Source organism: Strongylocentrotus purpuratus, unplaced genomic scaffold, assembly GCF_000002235.5.
Source record: "Strongylocentrotus purpuratus isolate Spur 01 unplaced genomic scaffold, Spur_5.0 spur5_scaffold_11, whole genome shotgun sequence".
NCBI classification, from domain to species: Eukaryota; Metazoa; Echinodermata; class Echinoidea; order Camarodonta; family Strongylocentrotidae; genus Strongylocentrotus; species Strongylocentrotus purpuratus.
The window spans coordinates 8,116,229-8,140,715 of record NW_022145596.1 but is presented as its reverse complement, the minus strand read 5'-3'; the positions used below and the strand labels follow the sequence as shown (position 1 = coordinate 8,140,715).

General features: G+C 42.6%; 1 protein-coding gene across 1 annotated transcript in view; it reads right to left on the bottom strand.

The window, feature by feature from the left end:
* Positions 1 to 23,419: 23,419 nt before the first annotated feature.
* Positions 23,420 to 24,487, bottom strand: part of LOC586038 (transmembrane protein KIAA1109) — a 39,819-nt gene continuing 38,751 nt past the window's right edge. The window contains exon 38 of the mRNA XM_030980549.1: positions 23,420 to 23,976. Within this exon, the coding sequence (XP_030836409.1) occupies positions 23,753 to 23,976 (224 nt within the window). The 3' untranslated portion in view covers positions 23,420 to 23,752. The remainder of the gene's footprint in view (positions 23,977 to 24,487) is intronic.

Here is a 24,487-nt window from a genome sequence, read left to right as displayed (position 1 = left end):
GCGGAGGACTCTCTTTCATCACTGAACATAGCAGTGTGGGAATGAATCCTATGAACTTATAAACCAAGAGGGAGGAGGATGACAGATGGGAGCGGAGGACTCTCTTCCATCACTGAACATTGCAGTGTGGGTATGAATCCTATGAACTTATAAACCTAGAGGGAGGAGGATGACAGACGGGGTGTGGATTACTCTCTTGCATCACTGAACATAGCAGTGTGGGTATGAATCCTTTGATCTTATAAACCTAGAGGGAGGAGGATGACTCTCTTCCATCACTGAACATTGCAGTGTGGGAATGAATCCTTTGATCTTATAAACCTAGAGGGAGGAGGATGACAGATGGGAGCGGAGGACTCTCTTCCATCACTGAACATAGCAGTGTGGGAATGAATCCTTTGATCTTATAAACCTAGAGGGAGGAGGATGACAGATGGGAGCTGAGGACTCTCTTCAATCACTGAACATAGCAGTGTGGGAATGAATCCTTTGATCTTATAAACCTAGAGGGAGGAGGATGACAGATGGGAGCGGAGGACTCTCTTTGTGGAGCCCCACAGAATACCCCCCCCCCTATTTTTTGTATATCTTTGACTATGTATGTATGACACAAGTATATTTCTAGCCCCCATATAGTCCCTCCCTTTAGTTAATTAGGTACCCCCTCCTGCGAGAGTGGCCTCACCCACAACTAACCTAAACACACCAGCTGGGATACCAGGAGTGGCTTCTCACTTTGTTTTGCCATGCATCCTAGTCAACACCTTTCTTATTTTGTCTTCCTTTCATAGGTAAGAAAGAATCTTATATTATTCTATTGTGTTATATTCTTGTTGTTCATAATATGTGTATTTCTAAACTATTAGCTTCACTATTCACATATCTTGTATTACTGTGTAAAAAGAGATATTAATGATCTTTGCCAATGACTTGTTGGATTATATGACATGTGGACTATGAGAGGAAATATAAGAAATGCCATGTGGGAAGAGATGCCATGTGGGGAGAGATAATGTCATTGATGAACATAGTAATCACTTGTAGAAATGATAGGAAAGTATTATCGTGTGTGTGAGATTGATGATTTTGTTTGATTTAGACAACATTTTAAGTAAGTTTTGAGAAGAGAATATACTTTATTACTGTCAGTATATTTGTCTTTTGCTCGATATTCATGTGTATATATATATTCTTAGCCAATTAGGACATGTGCCCTTTACTATGCATTATGCCAAAGCACATTGTTATATATTCTAGTTTGGTTAGATACAGTTTTGGTAGCGAAATGAGTTGTTTGAGTCCAGATTATCTTTAACTTTCAGTATCATGGTATGCGTGAGTGTGGACGCACCACGTGTACAATACTAGTGTGTTATCAGGATGAGGCAGTGCGTTCAACGTGAACACCACTTCTTATCAAAGTTCTTAATCCCTTCCCCCAAGCTTTGTTTGCTTTTTGACCCATGCTGGAAAATGGTATCTTAGGCGGGAATGAAAGTTTGGTAGAGTCAGCAAGATTGCAAAATGAGAAGACAAAGGATTTGAGTTTGGATATGCACTTGTTGAGAAACACATGGTCACACCATAGACGTAATACAGTCTAGTAGTTAGCTATAGAGCAAGGAGGCTAGAGTTGAATTGGTTGATGAAATATTGTAGTTGAAGACTTGCATAATCACTGTCTGGAATTCATTGTATTATATTGTTAGGAATGATAATTCAGGTTAAATGTTATTGGGAATTACTCTCTCTCTCTCTCTCTCTCTCTCTATATATATATCTCCCTCTCTCTCCCCCCCTCTCTCTTTATATTCTCTCCCTCTCTTTCTCTCTCTCTCTCTCTCTCTCTCTCTCTGTATGGTTCACCCTTTCTCTTTCACTCTCACTTTGCTTTGTATATAACCATGAAATGAATATACATGTATTTAGTAAAACTATTGGTCGTTGATATAAATTAGAATATGAAATATGTATGTGTAGATGAGATTACCGTGAGAGGAAAGCGTAATATTGGTTGTAAGTTTGTTAGAGCTATAATAGTACAGACTGCAGACTAAGACTATTTGCCAGTTCTGTGAATATTGTAAGGAGTTTAGGATATAAGTTGTTGAAGATGTATCTTTTCAAGTTCAGTAATCTCGCTGAAAAAGATAGTATTAGATCAAAGTGATGCAGATGACTATTGGAAAATACATGAGCTATAGTTAAGAAAGAGTTATAAGTTTATTCAGTATTAATGTGAAGTCCTGAGACAAGAAGTAACTTGTGAATTTAGGGATTAGTGAAGGCTGAGAGTAGAATTACATTCTAAGGGTCTATGTGCACAAGGGATCCTCAGTCTTGGAGCGTAAAGAGTAGAAAGCTTTTTAGGCAATAGTAGAGGGATGATTATGCCAACATTCTTGTATTATGTCTATATATGTGATTTCTTGAAAGAGACGCTAAGTGAAGAGTTATATGATTAGAAGCTAAAGTAGATTGACTGATACCGCAATGTTATAGACATTTGATGAGGGTTAAGTTATTTATTAGTAGCCAAGTTATGATTATGAGATCGATGAAGAGTTGCACTTTTACATGAAGCATGGAAGTAAGGATAGTTTCGTTTAGAGATAGTAAAGTAATGAAACTAACCAGATGATGTTCTTAGTGATATAGTAAGAGAACACGGAGAGCTAATGAATTCATTGAATTCAATGTATGCGAACAGGTAGATTTATTTGTGTTTAATACTTGAAGAGTATTATGCCATTTGATCGTATATATGTTATTGTAAGAAAAGACTGTTATTGTAGAAGATTAAGTAATAAAGACTTTGTTTTGCCATGCATCCTAGTCAACACCTTTCTTATTTTGTCTTCCTTTCATAGGTATGCCCCCTCCCTCGGGGTGTGGGCGCTACATCTTCCATCACTGAACATAGCAGTGTGGGTATGAATCCTATGATCTTATAAACCTAGAGGGATGAGGATGACAGATGGGAGCGGAGGACTCTCTTCCATCACTGAACATTGCAGTGTGGGAATGAATCCTTTGATCTTATAAAACTAGCGGGATGAGGATGACTCTCTTCCATCACTGAACATAGCAGTGTGGGTATGAATCCTAAGATCTCATAAATCTTGAGAGAGAGAGAGAGACAGAACTTACAGGATGACAGACGGGGTGTGGATTACTCTCTTCCATCACTGAACATTGCAGTGTGGGAATGAATCCTTTGATCTTATAAAACTAGCGGGATGAGGATGACTCTCTTCCATCACTGAACATAGCAGTGTGGGTATGAATCCTAAGATCTCATAAATCTTGAGAGAGAGAGAGAGACAGAACTTACAGGATGACAGACGGGGTGTGGATTACTCTCTTCCATCACTGAACATTGCAGTGTGGGTATGAATCCTTTGATCTTATAAACCTAGAGGGAGGAGGATGACAGATGGGAGCGGAGGACTCTCTTCTGTCACTGAACATTGCAGTGTGGGTATGAATCCTTTGATCTTATAAACCTAGAGGGAGGAGGATGACTCTCTTCCATCACTGAACTGAGCAGTGTGGGTATGAATCCTTTGATCTTATAAAACTAGCGGGATGAGGATGACTCTCTTCCATCACTGAACATAGCAGTGTGGGTATGAATCCTAAGATCTCATAAATCTTGAGAGAGAGAGAGAGAGACAGAACTTACAGGATGACAGACGGGGTGTGGATTACTCTCTTCCATCACTGAACATTGCAGTGTGGGAATGAATCCTATGAACTTATAAATCTTGAGAGAGAGACAGAAACTTACAGAATGACAGACGGGGTGTGGATTACTCTCTTGCATCACTGAACATTGCAGTGTGGGTATGAATCCTTTGATCTTATAAACCTAGAGGGAGGAGGATGACTCTCTTCCATCACTGAACATTGCAGTGTGGGAATGAATCCTTTGATCTTATGAACCTAGAGGGAGGAGGATGACAGATGGGAGCGGAGGACTCTCTTCCATCACTGAACATTGCAGTGTGGGTATGAATCCTTTGATCTTATAAACCTAGAGGGAGGAGGATGACAGATGGGAGCGCAGGACTCTCTTCCATCACTGAACATAGCAGTGTGGGTATGAATCCTATGATCTTATAAACCTAGAGGGATGAGGATGACAGATGGGAGCGGAGGACTCTCTTCCATCACTGAACATTGCAGTGTGGGAATGAATCCTTTGATCTTATAAAACTAGCGGGATGAGGATGACTATCTTCCATCACTGAACATAGCAGTGTGGGTATGAATCCTAAGATCTCATAAATCTTGAGAGAGAGAGAGAGACAGAACTTACAGGATGACAGACGGGGTGTGGATTACTCTCTTCCATCACTGAACATTGCAGTGTGGGTATGAATCCTTTGATCTTATAAACCTAGAGGGAGGAGGATGACAGATGGGAGCGGAGGACTCTCTTCCATCACTGAACATTGCAGTGTGGGTATGAATCCTTTGATCTTATAAACCTAGAGGGAGGAGGATGACTCTCTTCCATCACTGAACATTGCAGTGTGGGAATGAATCCTATGATCTTATAAACCTAGAGGGATGAGGATGACAGATGGGAGCGGAGGACTCTCTTCCATCACTGAACATTGCAGTGTGGGTATGAATCCTATGAACTTATAAATCTTGAGAGAGAGACAGAAACTTACAGAATGACAGACGGGGTGTGGATTACTCTCTTCCATCACTGAACATTGCAGTGTGGGAATGAATCCTATGAACTTATAAATCTTGAGAGAGAGACAGAAACTTACAGAATGGCAGACGGGGTGTGGATTACTCTCTTCCATCACTGAACATTGCAGTGTGGGTATGAATCCTTTGATCTTATGAACCTAGAGGGAGGAGGATGACTCTCTTCCATCACTGAACATTGCAGTGTGGGAATGAATCCTATGATCTTATAAACCTAGAGGGATGAGGATGACAGATGGGAGCGGAGGACTCTCTTCCATCACTGAACATTGCAGTGTGGGTATGAATCCTTTGATCTTATAAACCTAGAGGGAGGAGGATGACTCTCTTCCATCACTGAACTGAGCAGTGTGGGTATGAATCCTTTGATCTTATAAAACTAGCGGGATGAGGATGACTCTCTTCCATCATTGAACATAGCAGTGTGGGTATGAATCCTAAGATCTTATAAATCTTGAGAGAGAGAGAGAGAGAGACAGAACTTACAGGATGACAGACGGGGTGTGGATTACTCTCTTCCATCACTGAACATTGCAGTGTGGGTATGAATCCTTTGATCTTATAAACCTAGAGGGAGGAGGATGACTCTCTTCCATCACTGAACATTGCAGTGTGGGAATGAATCCTTTGATCTTATAAACCTAGAGGGAGGAGGATGACAGATGGGAGCGGAGGACTCTCTTTCATCACTGAACATAGCAGTGTGGGAATGAATCCTATGAACTTATAAACCTAGAGGGAGGAGGATGACAGATGGGAGCGGAGGACTCTCTTCCATCACTGAACATTGCAGTGTGGGTATGAATCCTATGAACTTATAAACCTAGAGGGAGGAGGATGACAGATGGGAGCGGAGGACTCTCTTCCATCACTGAACATTGCAGTGTGGGAATGAATCCTATGAACTTATAAACCTAGAGGGAGGAGGATGACAGACGGGGTGTGGATTACTCTCTTGCATCACTGAACATTGCAGTGTGGGTATGAATCCTTTGATCTTATAAACCTAGAGGGAGGAGGATGACTCTCTTCCATCACTGAACATTGCAGTGTGGGAATGAATCCTTTGATCATATAAACCTAGAGGGAGGAGGATGACAGATGGGAGCGGAGGACTCTCTTCCATCACTGAACATTGCAGTGTGGGTATGAATCCTATGATCTTATAAATCTTGAGAGAGAGAGAGAGACAGAAACTTACAGGATGACAGACGGGGTGTGGATTACTCTCTTCCATCACTGAACATTGCAGTGTGGGAATGAATCCTTTGATCTTATAAACCTAGAGGGAGGAGGATGACAGATGGGAGCGGAGGACTCTCTTCCATCACTGAACATTGCAGTGTGGGTATGAATCCTATGAACTTATAAATCTTGAGAGAGAGACAGAAACTTAAAGAATGACAGACGGGGTGTGGATTACTCTCTTCCATCACTGAACATTGCAGTGTGGGAATGAATCCTTTGATCTTATAAACCTAGAGGGAGGAGGATGACAGATGGGAGCGGAGGACTCTCTTCCATCACTGAACATGTGGGAATGAATCCTATGATCTTATAAATCTAGAGAGAGAGAGACAGAAACTTACAGAATGACAGACCGAGAGTGGATAACTCTCTTCCATCACTGAACATTGCAGTGTGGGTATGAATCCTATGAACTTATAAATCTTGAGAGACAGACAGAAACTTACAGAATGACAGACGGGGTGTGGATTACTCTCTTCCATCACTGAACATTGCAGTGTGGGTATGAATTCTTTGATCTTATAAACCTAGAGGGAGGAGGATGACTCTCTTCCATCACTGAACATAGCAGTGTGGGAATGAATCCTTTGATCTTATAAACCTAGAGGGAGGAGGATGACAGATGGGAGCGCAGGACTCTCTTCCATCACTGAACATAGCAGTGTGGGTATGAATCCTATGATCTTATAAACCTAGAGGGATGAGGATGACAGATGGGAGCGGAGGACTCTCTTCCATCACTGAACATTGCAGTGTGGGAATGAATCCTTTGATCTTATAAAACTAGCGGGATGAGGATGACTCTCTTCCATCACTGAACATAGCAGTGTGGGTATGAATCCTAAGATCTCATAAATCTTGAGAGAGAGAGAGAGACAGAACTTACAGGATGACAGACGGGGTGTGGATTACTCTCTTCCATCACTGAACATTGCAGTGTGGGAATGAATCCTTTGATCTTATAAAACTAGCGGGATGAGGATGACTCTCTTCCATCACTGAACATAGCAGTGTGGGTATGAATCCTAAGATCTCATAAATCTTGAGAGAGAGAGAGAGACAGAACTTACAGGATGACAGACGGGGTGTGGATTACTCTCTTCCATCACTGAACATTGCAGTGTGGGTATGAATCCTTTGATCTTATAAACCTAGAGGGAGGAGGATGACAGATGGGAGCGGAGGACTCTCTTCTGTCACTGAACATTGCAGTGTGGGTATGAATCCTTTGATCTTATAAACCTAGAGGGAGGAGGATGACTCTCTTCCATCACTGAACTGAGCAGTGTGGGTATGAATCCTTTGATCTTATAAAACTAGCGGGATGAGGATGACTCTCTTCCATCACTGAACATAGCAGTGTGGGTATGAATCCTAAGATCTCATAAATCTTGAGAGAGAGAGAGAGAGACAGAACTTACAGGATGACAGACGGGGTGTGGATTACTCTCTTCCATCACTGAACATTGCAGTGTGGGAATGAATCCTATGAACTTATAAATCTTGAGAGAGAGACAGAAACTTACAGAATGACAGACGGGGTGTGGATTACTCTCTTGCATCACTGAACATTGCAGTGTGGGTATGAATCCTTTGATCTTATAAACCTAGAGGGAGGAGGATGACTCTCTTCCATCACTGAACATTGCAGTGTGGGAATGAATCCTTTGATCTTATGAACCTAGAGGGAGGAGGATGACAGATGGGAGCGGAGGACTCTCTTCCATCACTGAACATTGCAGTGTGGGTATGAATCCTTTGATCTTATAAACCTAGAGGGAGGAGGATGACAGATGGGAGCGCAGGACTCTCTTCCATCACTGAACATAGCAGTGTGGGTATGAATCCTATGATCTTATAAACCTAGAGGGATGAGGATGACAGATGGGAGCGGAGGACTCTCTTCCATCACTGAACATTGCAGTGTGGGAATGAATCCTTTGATCTTATAAAACTAGCGGGATGAGGATGACTATCTTCCATCACTGAACATAGCAGTGTGGGTATGAATCCTAAGATCTCATAAATCTTGAGAGAGAGAGAGAGACAGAACTTACAGGATGACAGACGGGGTGTGGATTACTCTCTTCAATCACTGAACATTGCAGTGTGGGTATGAATCCTTTGATCTTATAAACCTAGAGGGAGGAGGATGACAGATGGGAGCGGAGGACTCTCTTCCATCACTGAACATTGCAGTGTGGGTATGAATCCTTTGATCTTATAAACCTAGAGGGAGGAGGATGACTCTCTTCCATCACTGAACATTGCAGTGTGGGAATGAATCCTATGATCTTATAAACCTAGAGGGATGAGGATGACAGATGGGAGCGGAGGACTCTCTTCCATCACTGAACATTGCAGTGTGGGTATGAATCCTATGAACTTATAAATCTTGAGAGAGAGACAGAAACTTACAGAATGACAGACGGGGTGTGGATTACTCTCTTCCATCACTGAACATTGCAGTGTGGGAATGAATCCTATGAACTTATAAATCTTGAGAGAGAGACAGAAACTTACAGAATGGCAGACGGGGTGTGGATTACTCTCTTCCATCACTGAACATTGCAGTGTGGGTATGAATCCTTTGATCTTATGAACCTAGAGGGAGGAGGATGACTCTCTTCCATCACTGAACATTGCAGTGTGGGAATGAATCCTATGATCTTATAAACCTAGAGGGATGAGGATGACAGATGGGAGCGGAGGACTCTCTTCCATCACTGAACATTGCAGTGTGGGTATGAATCCTTTGATCTTATAAACCTAGAGGGAGGAGGATGACTCTCTTCCATCACTGAACTGAGCAGTGTGGGTATGAATCCTTTGATCTTATAAAACTAGCGGGATGAGGATGACTCTCTTCCATCATTGAACATAGCAGTGTGGGTATGAATCCTAAGATCTTATAAATCTTGAGAGAGAGAGAGAGAGAGACAGAACTTACAGGATGACAGACGGGGTGTGGATTACTCTCTTCCATCACTGAACATTGCAGTGTGGGTATGAATCCTTTGATCTTATAAACCTAGAGGGAGGAGGATGACTCTCTTCCATCACTGAACATTGCAGTGTGGGAATGAATCCTTTGATCTTATAAACCTAGAGGGAGGAGGATGACAGATGGGAGCGGAGGACTCTCTTTCATCACTGAACATAGCAGTGTGGGAATGAATCCTATGAACTTATAAACCTAGAGGGAGGAGGATGACAGATGGGAGCGGAGGACTCTCTTCCATCACTGAACATTGCAGTGTGGGTATGAATCCTATGAACTTATAAACCTAGAGGGAGGAGGATGACAGATGGGAGCGGAGGACTCTCTTCCATCACTGAACATTGCAGTGTGGGAATGAATCCTATGAACTTATAAACCTAGAGGGAGGAGGATGACAGACGGGGTGTGGATTACTCTCTTGCATCACTGAACATTGCAGTGTGGGTATGAATCCTTTGATCTTATAAACCTAGAGGGAGGAGGATGACTCTCTTCCATCACTGAACATTGCAGTGTGGGAATGAATCCTTTGATCATATAAACCTAGAGGGAGGAGGATGACAGATGGGAGCGGAGGACTCTCTTCCATCACTGAACATTGCAGTGTGGGTATGAATCCTATGATCTTATAAATCTTGAGAGAGAGAGAGAGACAGAAACTTACAGGATGACAGACGGGGTGTGGATTACTCTCTTCCATCACTGAACATTGCAGTGTGGGAATGAATCCTTTGATCTTATAAACCTAGAGGGAGGAGGATGACAGATGGGAGCGGAGGACTCTCTTCCATCACTGAACATTGCAGTGTGGGTATGAATCCTATGAACTTATAAATCTTGAGAGAGAGACAGAAACTTAAAGAATGACAGACGGGGTGTGGATTACTCTCTTCCATCACTGAACATTGCAGTGTGGGAATGAATCCTTTGATCTTATAAACCTAGAGGGAGGAGGATGACAGATGGGAGCGGAGGACTCTCTTCCATCACTGAACATGTGGGAATGAATCCTATGATCTTATAAATCTAGAGAGAGAGAGACAGAAACTTACAGAATGACAGACCGAGAGTGGATAACTCTCTTCTATCACTGAACATTGCAGTGTGGGAATGAATCCTATGAACTTATAAATCTTGAGAGACAGACAGAAACTTACAGAATGACAGACGGGGTGTGGATTACTCTCTTCCATCACTGAACATTGCAGTGTGGGTATGAATTCTTTGATCTTATAAACCTAGAGGGAGGAGGATGACTCTCTTCCATCACTGAACATAGCAGTGTGGGAATGAATCCTTTGATCTTATAAACCTAGAGGGAGGAGGATGACAGATGGGAGCGCAGGACTCTCTTCCATCACTGAACATAGCAGTGTGGGTATGAATCCTATGATCTTATAAACCTAGAGGGATGAGGATGACAGATGGGAGCGGAGGACTCTCTTCCATCACTGAACATTGCAGTGTGGGAATGAATCCTTTGATCTTATAAAACTAGCGGGATGAGGATGACTCTCTTCCATCACTGAACATAGCAGTGTGGGTATGAATCCTAAGATCTCATAAATCTTGAGAGAGAGAGAGAGACAGAACTTACAGGATGACAGACGGGGTGTGGATTACTCTCTTCCATCACTGAACATTGCAGTGTGGGAATGAATCCTTTGATCTTATAAAACTAGCGGGATGAGGATGACTCTCTTCCATCACTGAACATAGCAGTGTGGGTATGAATCCTAAGATCTCATAAATCTTGAGAGAGAGAGAGAGACAGAACTTACAGGATGACAGACGGGGTGTGGATTACTCTCTTCCATCACTGAACATTGCAGTGTGGGTATGAATCCTTTGATCTTATAAACCTAGAGGGAGGAGGATGACAGATGGGAGCGGAGGACTCTCTTCTGTCACTGAACATTGCAGTGTGGGTATGAATCCTTTGATCTTATAAACCTAGAGGGAGGAGGATGACTCTCTTCCATCACTGAACTGAGCAGTGTGGGTATGAATCCTTTGATCTTATAAAACTAGCGGGATGAGGATGACTCTCTTCCATCACTGAACATAGCAGTGTGGGTATGAATCCTAAGATCTCATAAATCTTGAGAGAGAGAGAGAGAGAGACAGAACTTACAGGATGACAGACGGGGTGTGGATTACTCTCTTCCATCACTGAACATTGCAGTGTGGGAATGAATCCTATGAACTTATAAATCTTGAGAGAGAGACAGAAACTTACAGAATGACAGACAGGGTGTGGATTACTCTCTTGCATCACTGAACATTGCAGTGTGGGTATGAATCCTTTGATCTTATAAACCTAGAGGGAGGAGGATGACTCTCTTCCATCACTGAACATTGCAGTGTGGGAATGAATCCTTTGATCTTATGAACCTAGAGGGAGGAGGATGACAGATGGGAGCGGAGGACTCTCTTCCATCACTGAACATTGCAGTGTGGGTATGAATCCTTTGATCTTATAAACCTAGAGGGAGGAGGATGACAGATGGGAGCGCAGGACTCTCTTCCATCACTGAACATAGCAGTGTGGGTATGAATCCTATGATCTTATAAACCTAGAGGGATGAGGATGACAGATGGGAGCGGAGGACTCTCTTCCATCACTGAACATTGCAGTGTGGGAATGAATCCTTTGATCTTATAAAACTAGCGGGATGAGGATGACTATCTTCCATCACTGAACATAGCAGTGTGGGTATGAATCCTAAGATCTCATAAATCTTGAGAGAGAGAGAGAGACAGAACTTACAGGATGACAGACGGGGTGTGGATTACTCTCTTCCATCACTGAACATTGCAGTGTGGGTATGAATCCTTTGATCTTATAAACCTAGAGGGAGGAGGATGACAGATGGGAGCGGAGGACTCTCTTCCATCACTGAACATTGCAGTGTGGGTATGAATCCTTTGATCTTATAAACCTAGAGGGAGGAGGATGACTCTCTTCCATCACTGAACATTGCAGTGTGGGAATGAATCCTATGATCTTATAAACCTAGAGGGATGAGGATGACAGATGGGAGCGGAGGACTCTCTTCCATCACTGAACATTGCAGTGTGGGTATGAATCCTATGAACTTATAAATCTTGAGAGAGAGACAGAAACTTACAGAATGACAGACGGGGTGTGGATTACTCTCTTCCATCACTGAACATTGCAGTGTGGGAATGAATCCTATGAACTTATAAATCTTGAGAGAGAGACAGAAACTTACAGAATGGCAGACGGGGTGTGGATTACTCTCTTCCATCACTGAACATTGCAGTGTGGGTATGAATCCTTTGATCTTATGAACCTAGAGGGAGGAGGATGACTCTCTTCCATCACTGAACATTGCAGTGTGGGAATGAATCCTATGATCTTATAAACCTAGAGGGATGAGGATGACAGATGGGAGCGGAGGACTCTCTTCCATCACTGAACATTGCAGTGTGGGTATGAATCCTTTGATCTTATAAACCTAGAGGGAGGAGGATGACTCTCTTCCATCACTGAACTGAGCAGTGTGGGTATGAATCCTTTGATCTTATAAAACTAGCGGGATGAGGATGACTCTCTTCCATCATTGAACATAGCAGTGTGGGTATGAATCCTAAGATCTTATAAATCTTGAGAGAGAGAGAGAGAGAGACAGAACTTACAGGATGACAGACGGGGTGTGGATTACTCTCTTCCATCACTGAACATTGCAGTGTGGGTATGAATCCTTTGATCTTATAAACCTAGAGGGAGGAGGATGACTCTCTTCCATCACTGAACATTGCAGTGTGGGAATGAATCCTTTGATCTTATAAACCTAGAGGGAGGAGGATGACAGATGGGAGCGGAGGACTCTCTTTCATCACTGAACATAGCAGTGTGGGAATGAATCCTATGAACTTATAAACCTAGAGGGAGGAGGATGACAGATGGGAGCGGAGGACTCTCTTCCATCACTGAACATTGCAGTGTGGGTATGAATCCTATGAACTTATAAACCTAGAGGGAGGAGGATGACAGATGGGAGCGGAGGACTCTCTTCCATCACTGAACATTGCAGTGTGGGAATGAATCCTATGAACTTATAAACCTAGAGGGAGGAGGATGACAGACGGGGTGTGGATTACTCTCTTGCATCACTGAACATTGCAGTGTGGGTATGAATCCTTTGATCTTATAAACCTAGAGGGAGGAGGATGACTCTCTTCCATCACTGAACATTGCAGTGTGGGAATGAATCCTTTGATCATATAAACCTAGAGGGAGGAGGATGACAGATGGGAGCGGAGGACTCTCTTCCATCACTGAACATTGCAGTGTGGGTATGAATCCTATGATCTTATAAATCTTGAGAGAGAGAGAGAGACAGAAACTTACAGGATGACAGACGGGGTGTGGATTACTCTCTTCCATCACTGAACATTGCAGTGTGGGAATGAATCCTTTGATCTTATAAACCTAGAGGGAGGAGGATGACAGATGGGAGCGGAGGACTCTCTTCCATCACTGAACATTGCAGTGTGGGTATGAATCCTATGAACTTATAAATCTTGAGAGAGAGACAGAAACTTAAAGAATGACAGACGGGGTGTGGATTACTCTCTTCCATCACTGAACATTGCAGTGTGGGAATGAATCCTTTGATCTTATAAACCTAGAGGGAGGAGGATGACAGATGGGAGCGGAGGACTCTCTTCCATCACTGAACATGTGGGAATGAATCCTATGATCTTATAAATCTAGAGAGAGAGAGACAGAAACTTACAGAATGACAGACCGAGAGTGGATAACTCTCTTCTATCACTGAACATTGCAGTGTGGGAATGAATCCTATGAACTTATAAATCTTGAGAGACAGACAGAAACTTACAGAATGACAGACGGGGTGTGGATTACTCTCTTCCATCACTGAACATTGCAGTGTGGGTATGAATTCTTTGATCTTATAAACCTAGAGGGAGGAGGATGACTCTCTTCCATCACTAAACATAGCAGTGTGGGAATGAATCCTTTGATCTTATAAACCTAGAGGGAGGAGGATGACAGATGGGAGCGCAGGACTCTCTTCCATCACTGAACATAGCAGTGTGGGTATGAATCCTATGATCTTATAAACCTAGAGGGATGAGGATGACAGATGGGAGCGGAGGACTCTCTTCCATCACTGAACATTGCAGTGTGGGAATGAATCCTTTGATCTTATAAAACTAGCGGGATGAGGATGACTCTCTTCCATCACTGAACATAGCAGTGTGGGTATGAATCCTAAGATCTCATAAATCTTAAGAGAGAGAGAGAGACAGAACTTACAGGATGACAGACGGGGTGTGGATTACTCTCTTCCATCACTGAACATTGCAGTGTGGGTATGAATCCTTTGATCTTATAAACCTAGAGGGAGGAGGATGACTCTCTTCCATCACTGAACATTGCAGTGTGGGAATGAATCCTATGATCTTATAAACCTAGAGGGATGAGGATGACAGATGGGAGCGGAGGACTCTCTTCCATCACTGAACATTGCAGTGTGGGTATGAATCCTTTGATCTTATAAACCTAGAGGGAGGAGGATGACTCTCTTCCATCACTGAACTGAGCAGTGTGGGTATGAATCCTAAGATCTCATAAATCTTGAGAGAGAGAGAAAGAGACAGAACTTAAAGGATGACAGACGGGGTGTGGATTACTCTCTTCCATCACTGAACATTGCAGTGTGGGAATGAATCCTATGAACTTATAAATCTTGAGAGAGAGACAGAAACTTACAGAATGACAGACGGGGTGTGGATTACTCTCTTCCATCACTGAACATTGCAGTGTGGGAATGAATCCTATGAACTTATAAATCTTGAGAGAGAGACAGAAACTTACAGAATGACAGACGGGGTGTGGATTACTCTCTTCCATCACTGAACATTGCAGTGTGGGTATGAATCCTTTGATCTTATAAACCTAGAGGGAGGAGGATGACTCTCTTCCATCACTGAACATTGCAGTGTGGGAATGAATCCTATGATCTTATAAACCTAGAGGGATGAGGATGACAGATGGGAGCATAGGACTCTCTTCCATCACTGAACATTGCAGTGTGGGTATGAATCCTTTGATCTTATAAACCTAGAGGGAGGAGGATGACTCTCTTCCATCACTGAACATAGCAGTGTGGGTATGAATCCTAAGATCTCATAAATCTTGAGAGAGAGAGAGAGAGACAGAACTTACAGGATGACAGACGGGGTGTGGATTACTCTCTTCCATCACTTAACATTGCAGTGTGGGTATGAATCCTTTGATCTTATAAACCTAGAGGAAGGAGGATGACAGATGGGAGCAGAGGACTCTCTTCCATCACTAAACATTGCAGTGTGGGTATGAATCTTTTGATCTTATAAACCTAGAGGGATGAGGATGACAGATGGGAGCAGAGGACTCTCTTCCATCACTGAACATTGCAGTGTGGGAATGAATCCTATGAACTTATAAATCTTGAGAGAGAGACGGAAACTTACAGAATGACAGACGGGGTGTGGATTACTCTCTTTCATCACTGAACATTGCAGTGTGGGAATGAATCCTATGAACTTATAAATCTTGAGAGAGAGACGGAAACTTACAGAATGACAGACGGGGTGTGGATTACTCTCTTCCATCACTGAACATTGCAGTGTGGGAATGAATCCTATGAACTTATAAATCTTGAGAGAGAGACGGAAACTTACAGAATGACAGACGGGGTGTGGATTACTCTCTTGCATCACTGAACATTGCAGCGTGGGTATGAATCCTTTGATCTTATAAACCTAGAGGGAGGAGGATGACTCTCTTCCATCACTGAACATTGCAGTGTGGGAATATATCCTATGATCTTATAAACCTAGAGGGAGGAGGATGACAGCTGGGAGCGGAGGACTCTCTTCCGTCACTGAACATAGCAGTGTGGGAATGAATCCTATGATCTTATAAACCTAGAGGGAGGAGGATGACAGATGGGAGCGCAGGACTCTCTTCCATCACTGAACATAGTAGTGTGGGTATGAATCCTATGATCTTATAAACCTAGAGGGATGAGGATGACAGATGGGAGCGGAGGACTCTCTTCCATCACTGAACATTTCAGTGTGGGAATGAATCCTTTGATCTTATAAAACTAGCGGGATGAGGATGACTATCTTCCATCACTGAACATAGCAGTGTGGGTATGAATCCTAAGATTTCATAAATCTTGAGAGAGAGAGAGACAGAACTTACAGGATGACAGACGGGGTGTGGATTACTCTCTTCCATCACTGAACATTGCAGTGTGGGTATGAATCCTTTGATCTTATAAACCTAGAGGGAGGAGGATGACAGATGGGAGCGGAGGACTCTCTTCCATCACTGAACATTGCAGTGTGGGTATGAATCCTTTGATCTTATAAACCTAGAGGGAGGAGGATGACTCTCTTCCATCACTGAACTGAGCAGTGTGGGTATGAATCCTTTGATCTTATAAAACTAGCGGGATGAGGATGACTCTCTTCCATCACTGAACATAGCAGTGTGGGTATGAATCCTAAGATCTCATAAATCTTGAGAGAGAGAGAGAGAGACAGAACTTACAGGATGACAGACGGGGTGTGGATTACTCTCTTCCATCACTGAACATTGCAGTGTGGGTATGAATCCTTTGATCTTATAAACCTAGAGGGAGGAGGATGACTCTCTTCCATCACTGAACATTGCAGTGTGGGAATGAATCCTTTGATCTTATAAACCTAGAGGGAGGAGGATGACAGATGGGAGCGGAGGACTCTCTTTCATCACTGAACATAGCAGTGTGGGAATGAATCCTATGAACTTATAAACCTAGAGGGAGGAGGATGACAGATGGGAGCGGAGGACTCTCTTCCATCACTGAACATTGCAGTGTGGGTATGAATCCTATGAACTTATAAACCTAGAGGGAGGAGGATGACAGATGGGAGCGGAGGACTCTCTTCCATCACTGAACATTGCAGTGTGGGAATGAATCCTATGAACTTATAAACCTAGAGGGAGGAGGATGACAGACGGGGTGTGGATTACTCTCTTGCATCACTGAACATTGCAGTGTGGGTATGAATCCTTTGATCTTATAAACCTAGAGGGAGGAGGATGACTCTCTTCCATCACTGAACATTGCAGTGTGGGAATGAATCCTTTGATCTTATAAACCTAGAGGGAGGAGGATGACAGATGGGAGCGGAGGACTCTCTTCCATCACTGAACATAGCAGTGTGGGAATGAATCCTTTGATCTTATAAACCTAGAGGGAGGAGGATGACAGATGGGAGCTGAGGACTCTCTTCAATCACTGAACATAGCAGTGTGGGAATGAATCCTTTGATCTTATAAACCTAGAGGGAGGAGGATGACAGATGGAAGCGGAGGACTCTCTTCCATCACTGAACATAGCAGTGTGGGTATGAATCCTATGATCTTATAAACCTAGAGGGATGAGGATGACAGATGGGAGCGGAGGACTCTCTTCCATCACTGAACATTGCAGTGTGGGAATGAATCCTTTGATCTTATAAAACTAGCGGGATGAGGATGACTCTCTTCCATCACTGAACATAGCAGTGTGGGTATGAATCCTAAGATCTCATAAATCTTGAGAGAGAGAGAGAGACAGAACTTACAGGATGACAGACGGGGTGTGGATTACTCTCTTCCATCACTGAACATTGCAGTGTGGGAATGAATCCTTTGATCTTATAAAACTAGCGGGATGAGGATGACTCTCTTCCATCACTGAACATAGCAGTGTGGGTATGAATCCTAAGATCTCATAAATCTTGAGAGAGAGAGAGAGACAGAACTTACAGGATGACAGACGGGGTGTGGATTACTCTCTTCCATCACTGAACATTGCAGTGTGGGTATGAATCCTTCGATCTTATAAACCTAGAGGGAGGAGGATGACAGATGGGAGCGGAGGACTCTCTTCCATCACTGAACATTGCAGTGTGGGTATGAATCCTTTGATCTTATAAACCTAGAGGGAGGAGGATGACTCTCTTCCATCACTGAACTGAGCAGTGTGGGTATGAATCCTTTGATCTTATAAAACTAGCGGGATGAGGATGACTCTCTTCCATCACTGAACATAGCAGTGTGGGTATGAATCCTAAGATCTCATAAATCTTGAGAGAGAGAGAGAGAGACAGAACTTACAGGATGACAGACGGGGTGTGGATTACTATCTTCCATCACTTAACATTGCAGTGTGGGTATGAATCCTTTGATCTTATAAACCTAGAGGGAGGAGGATGACAGATGGGAGCAGAGGACTCTCTTCCATCACTTAACATTGCAGTGTGGGTATGAATCCTTTGATCTTATAAACCTAGAGGGATGAGGATGACAGATGGGAGCAGAGGACTCTCTTCCATCACTGAACATTGCAGTGTGGGAATGAATCCTATGAACTTATAAATCTTGAGAGAGAGACGGAAACTTACAGAATGACAGACGGGGTGTGGATTACTCTCTTCCATCACTGAACATTGCAGTGTGGGAATGAATCCTATGAACTTATAAATCTTGAGAGAGAGACGGAAACTTACAGAATGACAGACGGGGTGTGGATTACTCTCTTCCATCACTGAACATTGCAGTGTGGGAATGAATCCTATGAACTTATAAATCTTGAGAGAGAGACGGAAACTTACAGAATGACAGACGGGGTGTGGATTACTCTCTTGCATCACTGAACATTGCAGCGTGGGTATGAATCCTTTGATCTTATAAACCTAGAGGGAGGAGGATGACTCTCTTCCATCACTGAACATTGCAGTGTGGGAATGAATCCTATGATCTTATAAACCTAGAGGGAGGAGGATGACAGCTGGGAGCGGAGGACTCTCTTCCATCACTGAACATAGCAGTGTGGGAATGAATCCTATGATCTTATAAACCTAGAGGGAGGAGGATGACAGATGGGAGTGCAGGACTCTCTTCCATCACTGAACATACCAGTGTGGGTATGAATCCTATGATCTTATAAACCTAGAGGGATGAGGATGACAGATGGGAGCGGAGGACTCTCTTCCATCACTGAACATTGCAGTGTGGGAATGAATCCTTTGATCTTATAAAACTAGCGGGATGAGGATGACTATCTTCCATCACTGAACATAGCAGTGTGGGTATGAATCCTAAGATCTCATAAATCTTGAGAGAGAGAGAGAGAGACAAAACTTACAGGATGACAGATGGGGTGTGGATTACTCTCTTCCATCACTTAACATTGCAGTGTGGGTATGAATCCTTTGATCTTATAAACCTAGAGGGAGGAGGATGACAGATGGGAGCAGAGGACTCTCTTCAATCACTTAACATTGCAGTGTGGGTATGAATCCTTTGATCTTATAAACCTAGAGGGATGAGGATGACAGATGGGAGCAGAGGACTCTCTTCCATCACTGAACATTGCAGTTTGGGAATGAATCCTATGAACTTATAAATCTTGAGAGAGAGACGGAAACTTACAGAATGACAGACGGGGTGTGGATTACTCTCTTCCATCAGTGAACATTGCAGTGTGGGAATGAATCCTATCAACTTATAAATCTTGAGAGACAGAAACTTACAGAATGACAGACGGGGTGTGGATTACTCTCTTGCATCACTGAACATAGCAGTGTGGGTATGAATCCTAAGATCTCATAAATCTTGAGAGAGAGAGAGAGAGAGACAGAACTTACAGGATGACAGACGGGGTGTGGATTACTCTCTTCCATCACTGAACATTGCAGTGTGGGTATGAATCCTTTGATCTTATAAACCTAGAGGGAGGAGGATGACTCTCTTCCATCACTGAACATTGCAGTGTGGGAATGAATCCTTTGATCTTATAAACCTAGAGGGAGGAGGATGACAGATGGGAGCGGAGGACTCTCTTTCATCACTGAACATAGCAGTGTGGGAATGAATCCTATGAACTTATAAACCTAGAGGGAGGAGGATGACAGATGGGAGCGGAGGACTCTCTTCCATCACTGAACATTGCAGTGTGGGTATGAATCCTATGAACTTATAAACCTAGAGGGAGGAGGATGACAGATGGGAGCGGAGGACTCTCTTCCATCACTGAACATTGCAGTGTGGGAATGAATCCTATGAACTTATAAACCTAGAGGGAGGAGGATGACAGATGGGAGCGGAGGACTCTCTTCCATCACTGAACATAGCAGTGTGGGAATGAATCCTTTGATCTTATAAACCTAGAGGGAGGAGGATGACAGATGGGAGCTGAGGACTCTCTTCAATCACTGAACATAGCAGTGTGGGAATGAATCCTTTGATCTTATAAACCTAGAGGGAGGAGGATGACAGATGGAAGCGGAGGACTCTCTTCCATCACTGAACATAGCAGTGTGGGTATGAATCCTATGATCTTATAAACCTAGAGGGATGAGGATGACAGATGGGAGCGGAGGACTCTCTTCCATCACTGAACATTGCAGTGTGGGAATGAATCCTTTGATCTTATAAAACTAGCGGGATGAGGATGACTCTCTTCCATCACTGAACATAGCAGTGTGGGTATGAATCCTAAGATCTCATAAATCTTGAGAGAGAGAGAGAGACAGAACTTACAGGATGACAGACGGGGTGTGGATTACTCTCTTCCATCACTGAACATTGCAGTGTGGGAATGAATCCTTTGATCTTATAAAACTAGCGGGATGAGGATGACTCTCTTCCATCACTGAACATAGCAGTGTGGGTATGAATCCTAAGATCTCATAAATCTTGAGAGAGAGAGAGAGACAGAACTTACAGGATGACAGACGGGGTGTGGATTACTCTCTTCCATCACTGAACATTGCAGTGTGGGTATGAATCCTTTGATCTTATAAACCTAGAGGGAGGAGGATGACAGATGGGAGCGGAGGACTCTCTTCCATCACTGAACATTGCAGTGTGGGTATGAATCCTTTGATCTTATAAACCTAGAGGGAGGAGGATGACTCTCTTCCATCACTGAACTGAGCAGTGTGGGTATGAATCCTTTGATCTTATAAAACTAGCGGGATGAGGATGACTCTCTTCCATCACTGAACATAGCAGTGTGGGTATGAATCCTAAGATCTCATTAATCTTGAGAGAGAGAGAGAGAGACAGAACTTACAGGATGACAGACGGGGTGTGGATTACTATCTTCCATCACTTAACATTGCAGTGTGGGTATGAATCCTTTGATCTTATAAACCTAGAGGGAGGAGGATGACAGATGGGAGCAGAGGACTCTCTTCCATCACTTAACATTGCAGTGTGGGTATGAATCCTTTGATCTTATAAACCTAGAGGGATGAGGATGACAGATGGGAGCAGAGGACTCTCTTCCATCACTGAACATTGCAGTGTGGGAATGAATCCTATGAACTTATAAATCTTGAGAGAGAGACGGAAACTTACAGAATGACAGACGGGGTGTGGATTACTCTCTTGCATCACTGAACATTGCAGTGTGGGAATGAATCCTATGAACTTATAAATCTTGAGAGAGAGACGGAAACTTACAGAATGACAGACGGGGTGTGGATTACTCTCTTCCATCACTGAACATTGCAGTGTGGGAATGAATCCTATGAACTTATAAATCTTGAGAGAGAGACGGAAACTTACAGAATGACAGACGGGGTGTGGATTACTCTCTTGCATCACTGAACATTGCAGCGTGGGTATGAATCCTTTGATCTTATAAACCTAGAGGGAGGAGGATGACTCTCTTCCATCACTGAACATTGCAGTGTGGGAATGAATCCTATGATCTTATAAACCTAGAGGGAGGAGGATGACAGATGGGAGCGGAGGACTCTCTTCAATCACTGAACATAGCAGTGTGGGAATGAATCCTTTGATCTTATAAACCTAGAGGGAGGAGGATGACAGATGGGAGCGGAGGACTCTCTTCAATCACTGAACATAGCAGTGTGGGAATGAATCCTTTGATCTTATAAACCTAGAGGGAGGAGGATGACAGATAGGAGCGGAGGACTCTCTTCCATCACTGAACATTGCAGTGTGGGAATGATTCCTATGAACTTATAAACCTAGAGGGAGGAGGATGACAGATGGGAGCGGAGGACTCTCTTCCATCACTGAACATTGCAGTGTGGGTATGAATCCTATGAACTTATAAACCTAGAGGGAGGAGGATGACAGATGGGAGCGGAGGACTCTCTTCCATCACTGAACACTGCAGTGTGGGAATGAATCCTATGAACTTATGAATCTTGAGAGAGAGACAGAAACTTACAGGACGACAGACAGGGAGCGGAAGATTCTCTTCCATCACTGAACATAGCAGTGTGGGAATAAATCCTTTGATCTTATGAGTCTAGAGAGAGAGAGAGAGAGACAGACAGAAACTTACAGGATGACAGACAGGGAGCGGATAACTCTCTTCCATCACTGAACTGAGCAGTGTGGGTATGAATCCTTTGATCTTATAACCCTAGAGGGAGGAGGATGACAGATGGGAGCGGAGGACTCTCTTCCATCACTGAACATGTGGGAATGAATCCTATGATCTTATAAATCTAGAGAGAGAGAGACAGAAACTTACAGAATGACAGACCGAGAGTGGATAACTCTCTTCTATCACTGAACATAGCAGTGTGGGTATGAATCCTATGATCCATACCTGCCAAAATTTGAAACTAACAATTAGGAATTTTTACCTCGGTATGCCTTTGAAACATAAGAAATTGCTCTTGCAGCGGCAGTGTAACTGGAAATATGCTGTAAATCTATACCAAAAAGTGAATGCAAATTCGTTGCTCGATCATGCAGCCATTCAACGCACTGAAAACTCTCAAATCGCTGCACATGATTAAACAATTTTAATTTGGCTTCAGCAACAAACTACCCCCCCCCCCCAAAAAAAAAAAAAAAAAAAAAAATTCAGGTCCTTTAAATCCAGAAAATCAGAATATTCTGGATTATATGTAAGTGTTGGCAGGTATGCTTACATGTGCACGTATGAGACTGTAATTGAATTTGATAGTTGCTCAACTTTAGTTATATCCCTGATTAAACAAAAACTCAATGCATTAAATGCCATCATCTTTTAAAGAGATAATGCTGAAATCAATAAGAATCTGAACACCTTAGTCGAACTTATGAAACAGTAACATCAGTGAGTCGCATGCAGTGTTTACACTTCGTTAAAAATGATGTATCAACATTTAGACACATACACAACGCATAGTAAAAGATCTTCCAAGCATTCACTCCATGCTATGATGAACATGTATATGTATGAAAGGTGCATAATGATCACACAACCTCAACAGCAAATTCACAGGGACATTATCATGAAAATGAATGTAGAAAATCTGGATACAGATAATTCTTTTTATTTCAAGTTTATAATTTTTTTATTTGATTAAAACATCTCATATATAATACAAATTAAAATGAAACACATGTATTTCAAATATTTCATTATCATAATACAAAATTATGAGAAACATAGTATGAGTAGAAATCGAGATTATGGATGAAAAACAAAGAAAAAAGAAGGAAAAACATAACAGGTTACTATATCTGTATATATATATCTGTAAAGCGCTTTGAGAGGGCCTTTGGTCCAGAAAAGCGATATAAAAGAACTAGCTATTACTATTATTATTATATCATCCTATTTCTAGCACATTCCATTTTTTGCGAAATCTTAATCTCATACCATCATGCAACCATATCCAATGTCCTGGAGGAATTAAAGCCTGGATACTGGTTTGTCATCTTACCTGTACCGAGGGTAGGATCGGAATGCAGATGCCCAACTCTTGCACAGTAAGCTGCAAGAAGAGGGTGGAGTCTCCCCCCTCTTGGTTCCTGATGAGGGGTAACCTGATGGAATCATTGACAGCCACGCCCTGGAGGTTGTCATCCTGAGCCATGGTCTTCCACTGCTCTGCCCATTGGTCATAGGAAGAGGTGTAGCTCAGCCATAAAAGCACAGCTGGGATTGGTAATGAAATATGACATGATATTGTGTAAATAGGACCACAGCATAATATCTACAGCTGGTGACCGACTCCATGCTGCGAATACATGTATGCAATAATGCGTAAAGGATAACAGTGCCATAGGAAAACAGTTTAATATGGAGCGAAGACTGAGATTTGGCTTGTTGATATGAACCTGAATACTGGCAAAATTCTTTAGAAGAATCATTTGCTTGAAGCATGAACTTGTTTTTCATTAGTCAAAAAATGTACGGTCAATGTAGAAAGAAATTTGAATTTCGGATGCATTACTTCTCTCAGTGAATTATCTTCCGATTTAACTGTTTGTCAATGCTTACTTTGATCAGCCATCTTCATTCAAACATATGGACATTTAGCTTCTACACAAATTGATTTCAATAATCAATTTCAATTCCTTTTTACTTTGGTGTGTACTGCAATTCCAAGACATGTAGTTATTCTTTGTTTAAATATCTAGGAAAGAAGAAAATGGAATGATTAAAT